Consider the following 21,623-nt stretch of genomic DNA (forward strand, 5'->3'; position numbering starts at 1 on the left):
TTGTAATATTCTCATTAGCATTAAAATTATAATGCATCATGTGCGTCCAAGTTTCTTCTTGTCATCTTGGAGATTGCCGTCGACGTTTTCTTTATGAAATTTTACTAATAATTTTGCAATTATTGTCCGTAAAACATCAAAAACATGAAAATCAGGTCGAATTAAGATTTTTAAAATATATATTGGTCATTTTCTGGAAAAATATACGTCATACCTTAAAAAACTTCACATAATATTGATAATTTACGGCATTCAACATACCACGGTATGTGAACTCGCTGATTATTTCCACATCCTGTGTCTTCCAAGCTTCAAAATTGATGAATCCGGATGCACTGTAATTCCTCTCGATCTTTCCTCCGCCATACACAATAGAAGTCAGCATCATCTTCTCGTCGTACCTGTACAAGGCTCGGCCGAGGTCTCCAGGATACGTCTTTAGCAGGGGCAGCCTTTGGTCATTGAAATGTACCACATAGGAACCGGTGTTTCCTGGAGGAGTGTACAACAATTTGTAAAACCCTATCGAGACGTATGCTGTGAACGTATGGTGGGATCCTTTGGGAGTGGTGACGTATTTAAGGCCTCCATTGTCATCGTAATGATAAGTAAATTTTCGTCCGCTTGGTAAGGTGATTTTGGCAGGCTGAATGATAAAAAAAAGAATGATTATTTTTAACTCAAACGCCATTTTATTGAAACGGATTCATAATAAAGTAACAATAGTACTCTAAAATAATAATAATAAAAATAATAACAATAATTTATGTCTTTTTAATTGATTAAAAGATTTTTTAAAAATTCGACAAAATTTCTTTCGTTTTTACTGTAAAAACATTTTTTTTTTCAGTTTAATAAATAAATAAATAAATTATTATTTTTTTCATTATATTTTTACCAATAATTTCATGTTTTTATTTATGCATTTAATTATCTGTTTATTTTACCAAATATTGTGCTTTTAAGTATATGGGTGCCAAGCAGTGATATTATACATAGAAATCGGTCTCATAATGTTAAAAAAAAAACAAAAAAAACTGTTTAATTGATACGACAAATAATAAATTTTTAGTATAAGCACGAACGTTACAGTACTATGTTGTACAAAATTGTGAGAACTAAACCAAAAGAACTGAACATAACAATGACATAACTGCCTTAAACAAAAAATTCCCAGAAAAAGCTGCATGAAGCAAAACAAGGAAATATATTGCCTCAAAAGTAGATGTTCTTTCCTTCAGAAATACATCTACTCAAAGCTTTACTCTTTTCCAAAATTGAATTTTTCTCAAGTTTTGCTCATTTAATTTTTAAATTATGGAACTTTGTGAAAAATTCTTTTTCTTGACAAGAAACTAGACGAAATAGTGTGAAAAAATTAACAAATAGCATAAAAAAGTTTTAACGCACTTCTCTGTGAAAGTACACATCTCTAGTTGAAATATTTTTCCAAATTCAGTTTATGTTTTAAACAGAAAAACACAAAATGTGAAGAATTGTTTTATATCAAAAGATCTATAGCAATATTTTATTAATTTCGTTATTTAGCATTTAAGTAATAAAGTTGATGTTAAACGCCTCCATTTATATATTCATAGTTAAATTGAGGGCCAAATACGTTATGGACGAGTGACAAATTTGTGAATCTACAAAATGAAAGATTTTATCTTCAGAAATCAGTAAGAACCCTCCCCCCTCCAGTCACTAAGTCAGGCTGATTAAGTTGATAATGTGTTATATATTCAACAAAAGCTAATAAACTTAAAATCTTGCAAATACTTGTACATAAAGGAAAAACTGAAGTAAACAGACAAATAATTTTTTTTTAAAGAAGGGAAAAAAAGCAACAATAACTACTCGTTGAATAAGAAGAAAGGGAAGAACAACGAAAATGAAGTTAATTATTGGCAAGTAATAGTTACCGTTGTTTTCAACTCATAGGAATATTTCATTGCTGAGTTATCTGGACTTTTGATTTCAGTCAAATGGCCCATCCGGTCGTACGCATAGGTCTCAGATAGTGGTCCCTGTTGCCACCCACTAAGCCTTCCCAGTCGTTCATACATCAGATTCAAAGGCAGCCTGGTGTCTGTTGGAAGCCACTGAACAGGACGGGAAAAACTGTCGTACTGTACTACTAAAAAGGGACGGCGAGAGCTATTGTACAGGATTTCTCGTCCCGCTACCCAATCATACTCGACTGTAAGAAGCTGCGTGTCATTTACCTGTAAAGAAAAATACGTACATAAGAAGTTGAAAAATGAAATTTAATGTATGTTCGAATACAGTCACTGGTGATTAACTCGATGCGATTTAATAGAACTAACGGTTGGGGGAAAAGTAATGAAATCTTCCCATGAACACTCATCGTGACGTCATCAAATAAACCGGTGATGTCATTGAATCAGCCAATTGGTGCAACCGGTTACTGTATTTGAACATACCCTTATGTATGGCATTCAGACCGATTCTCATACACTTCAGATTAATTTCGCTATCGTTTTAAACTAAATCACGCACTGAAAAAAAGGTAAAGTTTTGCAGTAGAAAAAAAAAAGAACGTTGTGGTTAGTTCGCTGAATGAATAAACAGCTTTAATTTGCGGGGTCGAACCTAGATCTCGTTGATCGCAGAATGACTTTCCAGCCGAAAGGCGTCCGTTGGAATAGCGGCAATTTAGAATTATACGCTTTACATCAACAGTCACTTGGCGTACAAACTGGCGCTGCAATCACTTATTTTTTCTGGTAAAATTAACTGTAAAAGTTTACTGTTCTGTAAATACTGCGTTTTACAGTATGATTAACCAAAAGGCTTACTGAATTTTTAACACTGCGAGATTAATTTCATATCATATTGCTGAATCGCATGTTATTTTGTACGTGACTGGTGAAAATAACTGGGGAAGAAGTTCGACCAGCAACAATGACTAGAGTAGAAGAAATAACATAATTTGCACGTGTAGAAACAATAAATCATTGCTATTTTTTTAACTTAGAAAAAAAATATATTAATTTAATGCTTGGCATCCTATTAGCATTCAACTTTAAAGTACGCCTTTCACCAAGATACATTACGCATTTTTAATTGACATCTCCAAGACTTTTGTAGCAACGTTCTATGTAACAATATCTTATTTTCATGGTCTCGTCACTGGAGCTCTTCATATGGCTCCTGTTCCAGAAGTCTCAGATTTCTCAACTCCTTCATACATCTATATTTACATTGACAACTCGAAATCCGATCTTATATCCAGTCAGGGGGTCGAAAAATAGCACAAACGGAGACCTTGAGCGAATGCAGAGGGTGTTTAAATGATATTTCTTAGTTCTCGGCAAGGTAGAAAGTAAGAAAGTCACCTACCGCCAAACCGATGCTGTGACTCTAAAACTTTGAACAGTGACCTTGACAATGTTACCCTCTTTTTAAGAAGTTCACTGCCTTGGGCAAGTAAACAGCAGTATCTGCAGAAATGAGGTTTTGAGACATTTGAAGAAACGCGTTTTGAATTAAAAACTAATGTTTGGGAAATATCGAAATTAGACTTTTTTTTTTCCCGCGAAACGTTTCGACGTTTTTCAAAGACTAAACCAAATAAGCAAACTTTTACAGTAAAGCTAACGTACAATAGACGACAAAAATGAAAAAAAAAAAAAAATGAAAAATTTGCATTTACTGCCCTTTACCTGCCCATGGCAGTTCAGTGAAAATAGGTTTGGGTGCGTCCTTTTGCAAACTACTATGCGAAGATAACAAAACTCAACCCACAACATTTACCTTTCCCTATATTACCTCCAATATCTTTACTCTTACCAACTTAACCAAATTGCGATTTACAAGATCTTTAAAAATACCATAAGTAATTCTCCAAATCTCAGAATAACTACTTGACTCTCAGACAGCAATATCAGAAATAAAAGCATGATTTTAGAAGCAAAAGAAGATGAATTAATTCATCCAAATGCAGTGCAAAGGTATGAGTTTTAAATATTTATTATTGAGGATGAAATCAAGCACTGGAATTGAAAATATTTAGGACAAGCCTCGAAAAAAACATGAAAATTTAATGAAGAATAAACATTGTTTTTCGTTTTGCGTATTCCAATTTTCAATTAAGATTTTAAATCCGGGATTTTTTTCGAAATTATTTGTGCAACTTACTTTAATTATTAACCTTATTAGGCATAATAGAGTAATATTAATTAAAAAGGAACTTTTTTTTGAAAACACTTTGGAAGAGAAATGAAGAAAAACTCCTCAAATAACAATAGAGTAGAAGGATTTTTTTTTTTTTTTTTTGAATAATAAAAATGTCATACAAAAAGTGCAAAGAATAAAAAAATTACTTGTGGAATTTCTTTGAATTTGAAGCACCACTTGCCCTTTCAGTAACTTTGAATGAGTTTCTGGGGAATGATTCTTTTGTTTCATTTCATGAAAGAAATCCACTTGAACAATGGTCGGATTCTTTATTAATGATACAATAGCAATTGAAAAAAAAAAACACCCAGTTGAGTTCAATTATTTAATAACCTGATTAAGCAGGGAGCTTACCACAAGTTGCATTAAAATCAAAAGAACGATTTCATATTCATTGAATTCTGTTGCGTTGGAGAATTTCTTCCAACTTCATAAGTCATATAAATAATGCATTCGCATATATTAATAAATTATGTGCGTCTAAGAATATTACGATGATTAATTTTTCAGATTTAATTCTGGAATATTTTGCCAAGAAATCCAAACAATAATAATCTTGGATATATATTTCATTTGATGAATTTTTCATACGATATAATAACGTGTTAAATACGAATAAAAAGATGTGAGTCATTCTTCCCGGTAGTATTGTTTCATTTTCATGAGACTCCTTTTTACATTCGCGATGTAGCTTTGAAAATAATCAACAAAAAGAGATAAATTAATTACTTTCTCTTCGAAATATTTCGCCTTTAATTGATGGTGCATTGTAATTGCATCGTAAGAATATCTACGAAAATGAAAGATGAATAAATTTTGAATAATTTATTTGGGTAATCGGATGTTTACATTGTTATTTTGCACTTTGTATGCCAAGCAATCTTCGGTTGTATTTTCAGTTATATTTTACTGTTTTCATAATCTTAAATACAAAAGTTTGACCGGAAATCTCTCTATAAAATGTTTGCTTACAAATTTGAACTGGAATATGTCTGACACACAGGGAAGCAAATATATATGAATATGAAACAAAACAGCCCGAACGCCTTCATTTACAGTAGGGCATTCGGACGACGTACCCAAAAGCTTCAACTTGTAAGAAATCTCCAAATTACATACCAGCATACAATTACTTAGTGCACTGTGGAACAACAATTTGGTTGCACTTGCTTATGACTAACTTTCGACCTCTGAAGAGTCAAACATTGTCTCTAACTGTTAGATTATCACGTCAAGTTTTTAGCAAACTATAGCTCAAAGCGACCAATTCACAAAAAAGCACATCTTTAAAAATATAGGACAAAAGAAAATACTTTTAGGTAAGAGGCGATTACATTGCATTCGCAAAATCGCAATACAGGAAAAAAAAAAAACTTTTTGCATGCACCTGTAGCAGATTTACCGTGTCACAAGTTTCGCTATTCAGAAGAGCTCTCACGACGATTGGGGTCCCAAAGAATATTTAAAAGTGCGCACGATGTTTTAAGCAATTCTGTGACAAACAAAGGACTTCGGAGAAGCTTTCCGACTGGCGCCCCACTTGTAAATATGCTGCCGATGAACACGGAAGTATGCATTCCTGACTTTTTTATTTTCTTTTGCCTTGGAAATCAAGGGCATTAACATTTGTCACCATTTTAGAAACAAAACACTTAATTTATTTTTAAGGTAGGCGGACAAAAATGTTCTTCAATATTCATTGCACCTTTCTAAAACTTTATACGATTATTAAATATGACATAAATAACACATTTTGACTACTCATTTGTTGAAAAAAAATCTATAGGTTTTTTTCAATAAAAACGCCATATTTTTTAGCAAAAAAAAAAAACACACAATTTTCTTAACACTTCAGGTGACTTCATTTTTTTAATTTTAAAAACTTTTACTGTCTATCTCTTCGTTACATACCAGAGAGTGATATAACCCGCCAATTGTGATATAAGTAACTAAAAACAGATTGTATGAGTAAATGTTGGAAAAAAATCCCTCGAAAAACGTGCTTTTTGCCCCCAACGTTTCATTGACCATTATTTCAAAACTACATATAGCGTGAACATTATTTTTTCGAGGTTTACATCACAGTAATATGCTCAATTACCATTTTTGCAAAGTTTCATATCATTACAGTTAATACTTTTCCCGCTAGAGCTGTTTGCGTGAATAAAAACATTTAAAACGTGGTTATGAGAAAATCAAGAAAGAATACCTTTCAGTTATAAGCAGTTCATTTTACTGTCGTAAATTTCTTCTAGTTTTAGTCATCAATAAAAAAAATGCAGATTCAGAAAGAACACTGGGGCTCTCTAAATTTCTCAAAGTCTCAAAATCTATTTTTTTTTTTCGAAAATTAGGGCGTTTGCCTACCTTAAAAATCGTTTGTGTCGGCCTGTATAAGAGCAGCAGGGCTTCCTGTGATATGTACCCTCCCGCGGAAAGTAGGTACATTCACATAAATAAAAGAGAAACCTTAAATGTTTTTTGAAAGAAATCGTAATATTTTTAGAAATTTATGAAATATATCTGCCGAAAAGCATCGAAAGAAATTAAATTGCAAGTAAAAAAATATATATATTTACTTGCATTTTAATTTCGGCATATTTCCGGCATTCCACGTTGCAGGCAGGATGATTAAAAAATAATCTGTTACATATCTTCAATTTTTCTGTTGTCCGCAAGTGCAGGATGATTTGAATAGTCATACAACGACAAACTACGAAAATAGCCAAAACATACCCAATAAGCAGGCGAATCGTTTAATTTTCTGTGTTCTTCATCTCGTAAATACTTTTTTTCTGCCGTTGTTGTAGTTGTTGATGTGCCAATACTTGGTGAGACCAAAGAAGGCTGTCTTCATGCTTGGCATTGTAATTTTAAAACTAGTTGAGTTCTTCTGCTGACAAGTATGATTGGACAATGAAGGGATTAGTGGGAAAGTCCGCGGGAAGAAATGGTTAGATAAGTAGGCTACCTAGCCTATCCCCTTTCACCTTGTTTGCGGGGCATAAATAATGTGTTCCCACAATAGAAAGAGGGGTTAGTTTTTACTATTTGAATGACTCCCTTTCTCTACTAGTGGTTTAGCTTTACAATAGTTGTTGAAGTCTTCACATAATTACTTTTATATTCATTTCAAAGGATCAATTTATTTTAATAAACCATAGCTTGGCGGTTTGACTTTTTTTTTTTCTTTCATATATATATATATCTTGTCCCTTTAAAAGTTTAAAAGTTAAATTAACTCCATAAATAGTGCAAATACGTAGAAAAATCAATAATAAAGGTACGAAATCTCAATGACGCAATTGAGCCAAATTTGAGTTGTTTATTTTGAAAATGGGGCAACTACATTTAAAAAAAAAATGATAATAGTAATTACATAGAAAAGTTAACATGATCCCTTAATCTGAAATAATTTGGAGTCAATAAAAATAAATAAATAATTTAGAAAAAAAAGATTGAAATTGATTAGTGATAAATAAAAATAAATCAGAATTATTATGTTTAGGACAAGAAAGTTTTTGCTCTTCACTAATATACTTGCTATTATTCCCTACCTTACCTTAAGTGCCTGAAATACCCTTCACATTGCAGTAAATAATAATGAATTGAAAATAATACATTTACTTCTTGCCTAATTCAACTTAAACTGCTCAAATACTGAGAAATGCATAAATAAACTTAGATAACTCGAAAGACGATTGGGTGCAATAATAATAACAAGGAAATATTAAGATCTGCGAAAAAAAGTCGATCAAAGCATAAAATTAACTTTCTGTTTACTTAAATAAAATTAGTAAGAAAATATTTTGTTTTCATTACTCAAATTTTTGCAGAAGAACATTCTCGTTTAATACGTTTTTGTATTTATGTATTTTCATTTTATCGAGACACCCGAGGAGAAATCAAGAAAAAAAAAAGAAGCTTAATGCTTTTTGCATCGTTTTAATTTTTTTGGGTGCGAAAAGTCAGTTTGATTGGAATATATCTTTTGTTCCCAATGTCTACATGCAAATTCAAGATTTTGGGAGAATGTAACTTTTTGTTTACAGCCTGTCTCTTTGCTGACAGTATAATTTTCAAAAGTGTAATCGTTCTTTATTTTTAACTAGTGGTACCCGCACGGCTTTGCCTGTAATAGAAAAATTAAAAGATCTTTTGGTTCGCCTGTATATTTACAAATAATGTATAGTGAATTTTCTCGTCAAATGGCTTGAACCCATGTTACGGTTCCACGTTATGATAATTTCGTAATTTACTCGTCCATCTTATGATAATTTTGTTCTTAAAATTTAATAGAAAAAGAACCACATCGAATTTTCGAAAAATCGCTTCGAGGTGCACACCCCCTGCTACAAATTAATTCTGTGCCAAATTTCATGAAAATCGGACGAACGGTCTAGGCGCTATGCTCGTGACAGAGATCCTGACATACAGAGATCCGGACAGAGAGATTTTAAGCTTTATTATTAGTAATAAAGATATATTTTTAAAAGAAATGGTCTTGCGCAGATATGCATGGGAAAATAGCTTAGAACTAAAATGGATGAACTGTAACATGTCTAATTTCATTCTTTGTTTTAAAAAATAACTGAAGAGACAAAACGAAGCATTTTTTTTTTTCATTTGAAAGCTTATGATAAAAAATATTAAATAAATGCACAATATTCCGCTAATTTGAACCTTTGTATATTATCTATTAGCTACAAAATGTTTAGAATTCTTGTAAGAGGTTTAAATCAGTTCCTCCTTTTCTGTTTTCTTTTTAAATTTCTTATTTACCATGTTGTCAGTTAAATACATTTCCATTCTTTTCGAATTCAACTGCAGGAAAAACTGGAAAGATTACAACTTTCCCAGGTGCAGCAACATATATTTGTCAAATTTGAACCACACCTTGTGATACCTGCCATCGAAAACCACAAGGCTCATCCAAAACCCAAACGCTACAAACTCTTAAACTGCGATAGCATTCGCTCCAAAGCAAAATCCCTTTAAATTTCGTAAAATGTATTCGAAAGTAAATTCATTCAAACAATAACAATGGAGGCGTAAGAAAAGGTAATTCTGGAAATGTAGATCTTTGAGGAGAGGGGGGGGGGTAAGTCGATTTTAGAAGGGGGTGAGGCACAGAACGGAAGTTTTCGCTTTTTCGCTCCCAAGTTGAACTGGCAAACTGAGCGTGAAACAATAGAAGTGTTTCCAGGCGTAGTGAGACGTAACAAAAAAGATTTTTCTTACTGTATTTTTTTAGTGTTTTGATTGCGTCAGCATTGGTGATTTCTTGAGGGAAATAGCGAAAGTGGGGAGAACCACATTTTTTTTATTCCTGCACTTGTTCTTTTCGCTCCGTATTTTCAAATACATAGCTCTCTTAAGAAGAAAATTTCGTCTGTTTTGCGAAAAAATCAGGTAGGCCATAAAAGATATCAGTGAGGGTTTGGAAATATACACTTTTTTTTTTCTAGTTATCTCTGCTCAGACAAAGCCTAGAATATTTTCTCCGAGTCTGTTTTGAAAGGCTAATGTGCTTTTAGATTCGAAAATTGCATTTCAAACTGACTCGTTCGGTCTGCAGTGTAATTCCTGAAACATTATTTCAGAAACTTACGCTTGCTGTATTTTTCTTTTTTTTTCCTCCCGTATTTTTGGGTTTTCACCTTTATTGCTTCACTCAAACAAAATCTTACTATTTTCAATATAAGGTTGTTTTTCGTACACTTTTGAAAATGTTCGCCATAAAATTCATTTATTTCGTGGCGTGTTTAGGAATACATTTCAGCTTTTTCTTATCTTTCGTTTAATTGCTAACATTACTTCTATATGTTAAATAACACTTGATTCTTATCAAGAATTAATTCTAATTTTAATTAATTAATTCAATTTTGTTGCGATTGTTTCTTTTTCTTTTGAAACATTGTTTCAATCTTTTAAACTGTTAAATGAAAGTAAGCATTTTGATTGCGAAACAGATTTTCGTTCAACTCAAATAGTGTTTGAATTTCATTATACTGAAAGTTCTGTACTGCATTTGATCTGTATGCGACTAGTTTTATTGCCCAAGAACGGTGTTTCTCTTCGTTTGGGGGGGGGGGGGAGAGGGTAGACAATAAAAAACCAGAATTTTCACCAGGTGGAGGGAGTAGGAGGGGGAGGTTATAACAACATGCGCATGTATTCTTGCCTTCAATTAAACGCTTTTCACAAAAGTATTCAGTGAACTTTAACTAAATGACTACATAATTAACTTACTACATTAGTATTGGCTCTATAACTCAAAACCACGAGTTCTGAGGGGTTATCTCATTACTGTGCTGCCTCATCGCATTATACTACTGTAGTTAAATGCAAATAGAAGGATGACACATTATTTTTAATTGTACACAAATTCGTCTAAGAATAGTATTATGATGTGCTGATTATCTGAGATTGGCGAGTCGTTCCACAGCAAAATGAATAACTTAGTTTTAATATAAATTGAAAAAATACTGATAAAAACGAAAATGCTTACTTATACATTTATCCTGCGCTGCTAACTAGTATTTCCCTATTATCTGATCCCCAATTATTCAAGTTTTTGCTTTAATTGAGCTAATCAAACGTCTCAGTTCTTTTTTCCTGTATTTTTTTTTATTTTTAAAACTAACGTGCAAAAAAAAAATTGAAAATTTTCTACCAAATACTCAGGAAAACGAGCTCCAACATAATAAATCCCTTATCTTTCTCAGTGTCACACACCTTTCCATCCAGCCCTTTCTTTTGCATCAACATTATGTAAAACAAAAACAATTAAGGACTTTTTTGAAGTAAAAACTGTTTTATTCTCCTCAAATATGCTCTTTACGTGTTTTTAAGTAAGCTTTTTGATGATAATATGTATTATATGAGGCAGTGAGAAGCAAAGGGAAGTAAATGGACATTTTCAAGTTTTGAGTAAAACGCGTTTTAAGTTGCGGTTATTGGAGGCTTTCATTGAAATTTTTTTCTTTATCATGATGTGTAGCAGCGCCTACCATGGCTACTAGTACTATTTCTAACCCAAAACAGAAGATATGTCAACTTTCATTTGTACTGGTTATCTTCAAAGTTTTAATTTTGGCACTTACATCTAATTGCTTCTCACTGCCTCCTATGTAGTAGGCTGATATAAATATCGTATTTGTAAAATACGAAACATTACATTTATAGCTACTACTCTTTTTCGTTCCTTTTTTTTTACTCTTCGCTTTAACGGAGTTTTTCAGTTATCCGAGTTAGTCGTAGTCCTTGGATGATCTGGAATATATTATTTACTACAATAAAATCTCGATTTCACGTCCCCCGAATCTATATAATTTTTCCTCACTTTTAACGTTTTTTCATCGAGCCCCATCAGTTTTGCTGCTATGTATTTCCCGTTTTTACATTCTTACTGTACTTGACACTTTTTTAGCCCAGTCCCTTGAGAAATGTAAAATCGGGGTTTCACTCTATATACACGTACAGATTCATTGAAAAAATTAAAAATTGAATCTGAAAATTAAAAATTGAATCTGTCCAAAGAAAGTGTTCTTACCACAAGCGCACGTTCAACAGCCACCACGGTCCTTTCTTTGTCCTTTTTGTTGAACTTTATATCGTAACTCCAGGAGGACACAGTACTGGTCTCGTCCCCTTCGAAAGATGTTAGGCGCAAAGGGATGGGGAACATTCCTGCTTGAACAGGTAGTGTGCCCGTCAGAACAGGATGTGGTGCAGATTCCCAGACGAGGCCCTGCTGCCATGGTGTTTCTACTTCGATTACGCCATCTTGGTGAATCGTTGTTTCAACTGGAGCAGCCCCTGGAAAGAAAAACAAAAATTACAATGCTTCTTTGCACCGTTGTTGAACTATTGTTCCTAGTAAGATGAATAAATATCTTTGTGCTGAACAGTAAAGTAAGACAAAACAACGTTAGAAGAAGCACAAATTTGCAAATTACAGCAGACACGTGTTTCGGCGTTACAGGGAACGCCTTTTTCAATGCAAAAAATAATGAGCTTATGGATGAAAAGACATCCGACAAAAGCATATCATATTAAGTATCATATTAACACATAGATACACGGCAAGTGGGTGTGGTTGTTTACGCAGGAATCTTTGCGAAGAAAGGGAAACCACGTGATTTGGCTATCCACCGAAGAGTGTTTCGCATTGCTGTGTTGATTCTCGTAGGGATTTGAATAGTCATCGATTTTAATATTTTGCCATCTGCCAAAAACGTTTTGGCAAATTTATTTTCTGTCATCCTCAAGCGCATAATTTACAGATTAATAGATAAGTTTTTTTTTTTTTTTGTTTTTAATATCTACAGTAAGTAAATTGTTGAGTTATGTCAATTTAAAAATGGTTCTAAAGGTTGCACTAAAGGTGCTTCCAAAGGTTGTGTCAAAACCGTACACAGCGGTAAAATTCTTTGATCTTGTCCGAGGGTAGTAAAACTGGTCGCCTCTACTCCTCCTTCAGCGCAAAAAAAAGTGACTGTGATAAATGTAAGTGCGGCGTTGTTATCATGATAACTATAAGTGCGGCGTTGCCACTATCATAACTGTAAGTGCGGCGTAAAAGGACGAATTACTTTTAACACCACATTTTCATTATTGGAGAATAGTTTTTAAAAATAAAATGAGACAAACGCATATCTGATACAATATTTAATATAGTAGCCTAGGATCCCGCTGAAATTACAGTAACAGAAGATGACAATATTTCCTAAAGAGCAGCTCAAAAAAGATACTCTTGGTTATGCTCTGAATATCATGAACCATATTTCAAAAAAAGAAAAAAAGTTAGGAGAGTTTTTTTAGTGCGGAAAAGAATCAGTATTAATTTGAGTAGTTTTGCAATTGCTACGTAGATGGCGCTAGGTACTCAAAACTAGGAGTAGTGATTTAAAGTACAAATCTCAAAATTATTTTAAAAAACAAACAAACAATAACAACAAAAATGTTGTTAACCTTTTTATTTAACTAGAATGTAACGGGAATCAAGAAGAATTCAGAAAGGTTTGTTTTTTGAATACAAAACTTCAAACCCTTCCTCCCCCTAACCTTACTTGCAGTTTTCATAAGAGTATTGCAATCTGCACTATATATATATATATATATATATATATATATATATATATATATATATATATATATATATATATATATATATATATATATATATATATATATATATATATATATATATATATATATTTAAATGTTGAAGTCAGATTTTATGATCTCTTTGGAATCATGGCAGAATAAAAATTCACAAATCGAAAAAACTTTAGTAATAAGACAATATTTGTATAATGTACATGCGTAGAAAGTAAGTTATATTGAAAATAAAGGTAAAGGTGTTGAATAAACTGAATGTGTATGTTACATTACAATTATTTTCCTCTACTAAACTATTTTCTTACTTTGATTCTGGCGTCACGCATAAAATAAATCGTTAACTTTAATTTCCTTGAATGCTTTTCAAGCACAATCCATTCACTTTAGTTACATTAATAAAAGCATTATTATTGTCTCTTGTCTCAAAGTGAAAAAAAAAAAAAAAAACCGAGAAGGAGGGATATATGAGCCAGTACTTATTTAAAAAAGGTTGAGATATAAGTTTGCAAAAATTTTGAAACATTATGAAACCGGATTAAAAATCAGTGCGGTTTGAAAAAAAAAAGACTCGCAAGAAAGTCGATTTTTTTTCGCAGCAAATTTAAAAAGAAATCAAAACAAGATATGTAGATGACGCTTTAAGGCGAGGCACTTCATCAGATTTATGGAACTTAGTCCAGCTATAGAAGGGCCTGATACACGTGGATTTTTTGATCATTTTTAGAATGTTATCACAACGCGATCGAGCTTTACCAGTACAGTATTTCTATTTAAACGGAGAGTCAGAAACTATTGCTTAAATATTTGCAATCGTGATAGGACGGAAGACGAGGAATGACATGATATATTACGCTAAATTAAAGGGCTGTGTTATCTGTTTTTCGTTTCATGCAGACTAATACACCGCCACATTATGCCAATCCAGTGACATATCTCCTACTAAGTACTTTTGATGAACCCAGCGTCAACAGCTGAAGTTGTAAGATCTGCTTCAACGATCTGTTGACCTAGCTCCCAACGACTTCTGATCGAGTGGTAACTTTAATTGTACTGAGCAACCCCTTCAAGATTAGCAAAATTTAAGTATTCCAACTGTCTTGAAGTTCTTACATGCCTTGCACAGTTCGGGAATTTTCTTGTTGGAAGCAATTATCAGAGCAGAAATAAGTGAAATGTGCGTACTGTTTTTCGGTTACCTTTTTTTTTTTTTTCTTTGGTACTCAAATAATCCCATCTTTTTTGTGAGCAATGAATTTTTAAACCGAACATTTATATTTGCTGTTTCTTCCTTTTTATTAAATTTAGAAATTTAAAAAAACTTTCATTTCATTTTATCATATATATATATATATATATATATATATATATATATATATATATATATATATATATATATATATATATATATATATATATATATATATATATATATATATATATATCTGTAATGCATAAATGCAGTTGAACTCGGTTAATACGAACTGTCAAAAATCCACGAATTTGTTCGTATTAGCCGTTATTCGTAACAACCGTGAACGAGTGATACCGTGAAAAATCGAAGAGATACTTTATTACATTTAAAAAATTTTACTACAAATACATACAATGTAATTTAACTATTAATACATTCAGAAAAAATCACTTATTTCCTATAAAACAATGTGTTTGGAAAATATCGAAAAAGGAAGATAATAATCGGAAATCGCGGAATAGGTTGTAATCCACACAATGGAAAATGAACAGTTTTATCTTCAAGTAAATTGCAATGTCCGCGGGTAAACAAATGTACAGGCTTTATTTTATATGCAAATTATTTAATATTTCTTTCTCAATACACTATAGGGCTTCTACACCTGATAAAATGATAAATAATTTCTAAAAAAGAGAATTACAGTATTCAACTCCGAACATTTTAAGTAAAGAGGACGGAAATAGTTGTTCTTCATAACCGATACTTTCAATTTAATGTACGTATTATATGAGACATTTTTATTGTAATTAGACAGCAAACCAAACTTGACGAACAAAATGTTCATTTTATCCGTGATTTCGTATTAAAAGTGATCTTATTAAGCAAGTTCAACTGTATTTTTTTTACGGAAAACGCTGTTTAAAAAATGATTGAACTTCAACATTTTATTTTGAAAAAATTTGAATAACCAACAAAGATTAAAACAAAAACAAAAACGAAAAAAAAAGAAAAGAGAGATAAACAAGACTTGTGAATAAATTTTACTCAAAATAACATTAAATTTGCGATGCTAATGATTATTTATCGTTGAGCACTGCTGATTTTTAACTTTTGAAGATTAAATGTCCGTGTTTCAACATTCGTAGTGTGAAACTTTTAATTAAAATAGCAATATTTTGGACTCTGTTTTCAATTATTTTTCCTGAATGATTGCTTGCGTCTTAAGTTGTGAGGGAAAAAGTTAGAGTAATAACTAAAAAAAAAAAAAAAATATCAATTCATCTTAAATGAAGAGTGGGTCTTAGAAATAATAATACAGATTAAAGGAGACACGGATAAAAATAATACGCAGAGAAACTTTAATTCGAAATGAAAATTTATGCGCGTTATTTCTAAGTTCTTGAGATTAAAGTGTACGCTGGCAAAACTGAATAAATTAATAACAAGCCACAAAAAAGCTCTTTATAACATTTTTTTCTGATTTTTTTATTTTATTTTAATCTTCGAAGAAATATGTAATAAGGGGGAAGAAGATGATAACTATACCAAACATCCCCAATGATTCCTTTTTGCAAAAAAGAAAAAAAAGGTCGTAGCATTTTGAAATTATTAATTTTTCTTTTTTCTTTCAGCTCTTTCATTTCATGTGGTTTCTTTCAATAGGCAGGAAAAAAAAGTTGAGCATAAGAAAATTAATAAGTATCTATGGCCCTCTGTTTTTACGTTAATTACAGTTCTTGGCAAAACAAAAATCAACATATAAAAACATATTTTCATTTGAAAAATGAAAGGGAAGGAGCTCCTCGATCTTATGAAGCACAAAGAAAATAAAATACTGGATATTAAAAAGGACGTTTTTCTTACTTTAAAGTACTTGGAGTTTCTTTTTTGCATTGTCGCATTAGATTAATGAGCATAAAGCAGCTAACAATGAATAGGCAGGACTTGTACGGAGAAAGTCTCATCAGTCTTTATTTTTATTTAAATCTTATTAGGGTAATACGGTGAATGTTGACTTTGCATTGTATATATTCTCTTTCATCAAGTATAAGTCGTCGTTTTCAGAAATAATTTCTTTAAGATATTATGATATTTTAAGTCATTCGTAATATCGTCCGACTATTTACGAAAGCATTTCTCCTTTAAATTGTAAAATTTGGAGACTTTTTGAGTGTTAAACGAATCATTTAAAGGCAGTTCCGTTTCTGCCTTTAAATATTAGGGAAAAGTTAAGTCAAGATATATAGCGGAAAACTACTTATTCATTTGAATCTGAAAAACATAAACTCGAAGTGGTATAAAATAACCGATGAAATAAATAATTTTCAATTTGAAAATAGGTAATTTGATTTCAATCAAAATTTCTCACTGTTCAGGTATAGGATTTTATGTTTGGAAAATTCTATACATAAGCTGTAAATTACTGCCAAAGTCGAAAGCTGAAGCAAAGTTACCTACCTCCTGCATATAAAAAAAAGTAAAAATAGCAATACTTTCAGAATTAAATGCGTTTTATCGGGTTTTTCTGCGTATGTTGAATTTGTGACAATATTTGCTTTAATTTGTAAATTTTTCGCTTAAATTCACTAAATAAATAAATGAAACAACAGGAATTGAATTGTCTGATTGTTCCATAATTACTGCCAAAAATTGAACATACATAAAAAAAGAAATACCCTCAAAAGATGTTAGCAAACCGAAACGTCATTTAACCGCGTAAACATAAATTAAAACCAAAATACGCTTCATAATTTTGGTTAAAAAATTTAAATGTCTCTCCCGCACTGTTCTCTTGCACTGGCCAGATGTTTTTTGGGATCCCATTGTAGGTAAAACTTACAATTGTATTGCCATTGGTTAAAAGAATTTTCGCCATTTGGGGTTCCTAAAACAGCGGGGACTCCATGACCTGTTGGCCTATTCAGTAATCAAGCCCTGCTGGAGGTGCGATATACGACTAGCTCGAATATGATATCCAGATTTTGCAGTTTCACTCTTATTGGGGTCAAACAGTTCAAAACTGACATAACCGAGCTGCATGGGATCAGATGTTCCATCAATCTGCAATATCTATAAATGCTGCAATCGGGTCCTCGGTATTTGCTAGTATAGTTTCTATACGTTGATGAAACAAATGCTCAAGGCCTCATCTTACCGGAGTCAAATAATGACAAAACGCACATAGTAAGCATGTGATGCATGTGTAACATCAGCAACATTAACTTAATTCAACAGTTTTATAAAACATATAGTTTTTGTGAGTAAGTGCACTATTCGAAAATTAAACTAACAGCAGGGAATAAAGTATTGACTACATACCTTTAAGTAACCAAAAATAAGAAGTCATTGAAAAAAGAAATACGTATATGTACTACAAAAAACATGCAGCGAAAAAAAAAAAAAAAGGAGAAACCAAAAAAAGGTAATAAACATGGAAATATATAAATAAAAATACCTCCATCAATCGCAACCGACTTATTTAAAGTATTAATATTTATTCAGAAGCAAGTTGTATTTCCCACTACTGAAATGATAGTACTTTTACATTAGAATGAAGACTTTTGTGTCAATTTATCCCAAGTTCCGAAAAAGAACTCAACTATGCACACGATTAACTAATTATACACCAGAGCATCTCATAACAGGTAGGTGTACTATTTTCACTGTTAGCCTTAAAATATTGATAATAAATTAAATTACAGACTGTAAATATATTAAGACGGCTCTTTGCAAAATACAAATTTTATCAAGTTAATTATCATTAAATTCATATCATTTTCAAAGAAAGTACTCCCTCAAAAGGTATTATTGAACAAACAGATGTGAGTATACTAACAATTTTCGAGGGATCTTGAGGTATGTCTGAAGATGAAAATAGAAATATTCTTTTCTTCAGTACTTTCTAAATTAATAATAAAATATACGCTGGGAAAAGGAGTAAAATTGCATACATATTTTGAAATTCAGAAAATTTTAGTACAAGTTTTCTTTGTACGCACACCTTTCATAATATTAGCGTATAAACATGCATTTTACAGCAACTCTGAAATTATGAAAGGAGCAAGCGAAATTCTCAGTTTATCACCGTTTATTTTTGAAAATAATAGCATTTTTGCTTAAAAATTCTCATATGCAGGAAGTTAAAAAAATGTATACTATGAGTTCTTAGTTGTTCAGATAAGAACTGAATACCCTTCAAATTTTGTACAACAAATGTTTCTCATTTATTAAAGATTAAAGGACACTTTTCAATAACAGAAAATTTAATAATCAGCAGCTGTCATTTGTTTTGGAGAGTTCTGACGCAGCAAATCATGAGTAGGCTTAAATTGGCAATGCAGAAGACACTCAAATATTTTATCTGCCATGTTTTCAAGCAGCTCTTGTCAAAGGGTAAATACTTAACAGGAGACAGAAGCTGGAAAATGGACATTTTGCAAGTGATATGCTGGAACTGAGCGGGCAAACTGAAAGGCGATGATCGAGACTTGACATAAATGGGAGCACAACTTCAGTTCTTGTTTTCCGTTTTATTTGAACTTTTACTTATTTTACAGAGCTCAGGGGCACTGAAATACGTTTGGAAGGCTATGGGATATCCACGTTTTTTTTTTTTTTTTTGTTAGACATTTAGCTCTGGTGATTATTATACACATAATTGCAAATACTATGCAGGCGAAACAACCGAGAGAGTACGAATCTGAATGAAAAATGTCTGCAATGTTTCAAATTATTTGGTTAGTCATAATGACGGTCAGTTGAAAAAAAAAAGAGTGTAACCTGCTTGACGTTTTCAAAATATGCCTTACTCATTAGTTAAGATCATATCGGGTGCATGTATTGAACAAATTTATGATATTTTGTGGAATGTACCATATATTTCGTCGCAGCTTTTCTAATAACCGTTATTAAGTATTTTACCAAGCATACCACGCTGCATGTCCTAAAATTTATAAACGTATTTTGGCAGAAATTGATTGACGATATTGGAACACAAGATTTAATATTCTTTACGGACTGTTTATGAGTTACACATTTTTCTCGGTGGCTCTTTCATCGTCGGTACGTCCCTTCAATCTCTCCATTGTAACCTCAAAATGGGCTCTAATATTCAAGCATCGGTTAACGCTGGGAGCTCTAGTTAACACGACTGCTTGGATTGCTGGCATCAGCGAGAAGGGATAAAATTAAGGGAGTGAAGACTTTCATTCGTAAAGCAAAGACACCAAGTCACGTTATGAGTTTTAAAGAGAAGCATTCGAAGAAATCAGGTTTCCGCACGTTCATGACGTATTCTTATTAATTTTACAACGTTTTCCGGAAACGTCTGTTACTGCACTCTATGGCGTGGGGGGGGGGGGGGTGCTGTTCACAAATGATGACACGCTTTGTAGTTGGAGGGAGGTCCGTGAAACTGTGAGTTTGTGACAAGGAAGAGAGGAGGTAACATGAAGTGTGACATCACTCCTTTTTTTAATAAAATTATGTTTATGAATAGCGTGACGTGTGACAAAGGGGGGGTGAGGTAAAGTTTGACACCTTGTGACGACTAAGAGAGGACGGGGGGGGGGGGCTAAAATATGGAAGCAAGAGTGACATCATATATGGACAGCCCTGGTTGCAAAGCAGGTACGCTTCTCTCGTATTTACCAGCAGATTCAAACCTCAATTAGACATCCAAACTGTTGCTGTAAGCCTATTGTTTCTAATGATAAGGTTTCAATTGACCGCTTGGTTACCTGACAAACACTCGAGTTGACTGGTGAATACGACAGTCAGTAAACCATGCTGACGTCTCAGACATTTCGAGCTCACTAACTACAGGTGCGCTGTGACACTAACACTGTTTCCCTGAGCATATCTCAACCAATCAGAGAGCGGGAAAAATATATATTTCCTAACTTTCGAGACATAATGTGTATATTTCATACTTAAAGTTATAATTGACTAAAATATTTATTTAAAAAACGGAACACATAAAATTACAGATATGCAGTTTTTCTTTTCCCCTCTTAAAAAAAAATTCTTTTAATCTCTCTGAAAGTAAGAAAAAACCTAATAAAACGCCAACAAAGAAGCATCATATATTAGCAACATTGCTATCATATTTCATGAAACACAACACACAGCCTTTGATATGATTATTTTTAATGGCTTTCCCCGACATTTAATCCGAGGAAAAAACAAACAGCAACGAGAAACTGCACCGGGAAATAAAAACAAAAGTGATTAAAATATTGTGTGACTCAAATTTTTCATTTTCTTATCTCTGGCACTTCTAGAGCTTTAGAGTGAAAAAAGATACCTTAAACTGAGATAAAAAAAATATTAAGGAATGTTAGCAAGAAACCATACGCAAAATGGAACGTTCTTATATTTTTACTGAGCTTTCCAGCTTAATGCTTTTTACAGCTATTTTTTATATGAAATAAAGTGAGAAAAAAAGAAAAAAAATGCGACTCTTACTAACTTAGGCCCAAAGAAAATTGCCATTTAATCCTTCTTTGGCACAGCGCGTTTAACTTCTCATCCCAGGGGTTACAGCTTAGCTTTTATTTTTCGCTTAAGAAAGCGATGAAATTCAGGAAAGAAAGAACGAAGAAGTGCCCCATGTTTTGGATATAAGTGGCGTAACGAAATAAAAATAATAAGTCTGAAAGTAATAAGGGTGGGAATAATAATAACCTTGCAATTAAGAAGTAAGGATGTTTTCAACAGTCGAAATATAAAATGAATAGTGCCTTAAAGATTTTTAAAATTTTTACTAATACAATTTTCTTATTTGGTTATCTATTTTCTTAATTGGTTTCGTTGTTTCCTTCATTCAAAAGTACTACTTTTAGTCACTCAAATTAATAGAATAGCCAAAAAAAAAAAAGAATAAATAATAATAATGATAATAATAAAATAAAATAAATAACATGGAGTCAGAAAAACTTATTTTCCCAACAGTTATTTTCTGTTTAAATTTTTAAAATGTCCGATTTTGGAAATAGAGCGTAGTCTTTGGCGTCACAAGAGGCATTCGGCACACCACTCCATTGCCGCGCTAAATGTTTACGCTTTGCTGTCAACCGCGTTATCAGGTCATGGTAATTCGCGCTGT

The 21,623-nt window shown here is 32.3% G+C and overlaps 1 protein-coding gene across 1 annotated transcript in view; it reads right to left on the minus strand.

Moving 5' to 3' along the window:
- LOC129216592 (teneurin-m-like) overlaps positions 1-21,623 on the minus strand; it is a 254,259-nt gene that overhangs the window by 16,005 nt on the left and 216,631 nt on the right. Inside the window, exons 21-23 of the mRNA XM_054850806.1 lie at positions 11,756-12,021; positions 1,923-2,225; positions 262-646 (exon numbers count right to left, since the gene is read on the minus strand). Coding sequence (XP_054706781.1) covers positions 262-646; positions 1,923-2,225; positions 11,756-12,021 — 954 coding nt within the window. The remainder of the gene's footprint in view (positions 1-261; positions 647-1,922; positions 2,226-11,755; positions 12,022-21,623) is intronic.

The sequence above is a fragment of the Uloborus diversus genome, chromosome 2 (genome assembly GCF_026930045.1).
Source record: "Uloborus diversus isolate 005 chromosome 2, Udiv.v.3.1, whole genome shotgun sequence".
Lineage (NCBI taxonomy): Eukaryota > Metazoa > Arthropoda > Arachnida > Araneae > Uloboridae > Uloborus > Uloborus diversus.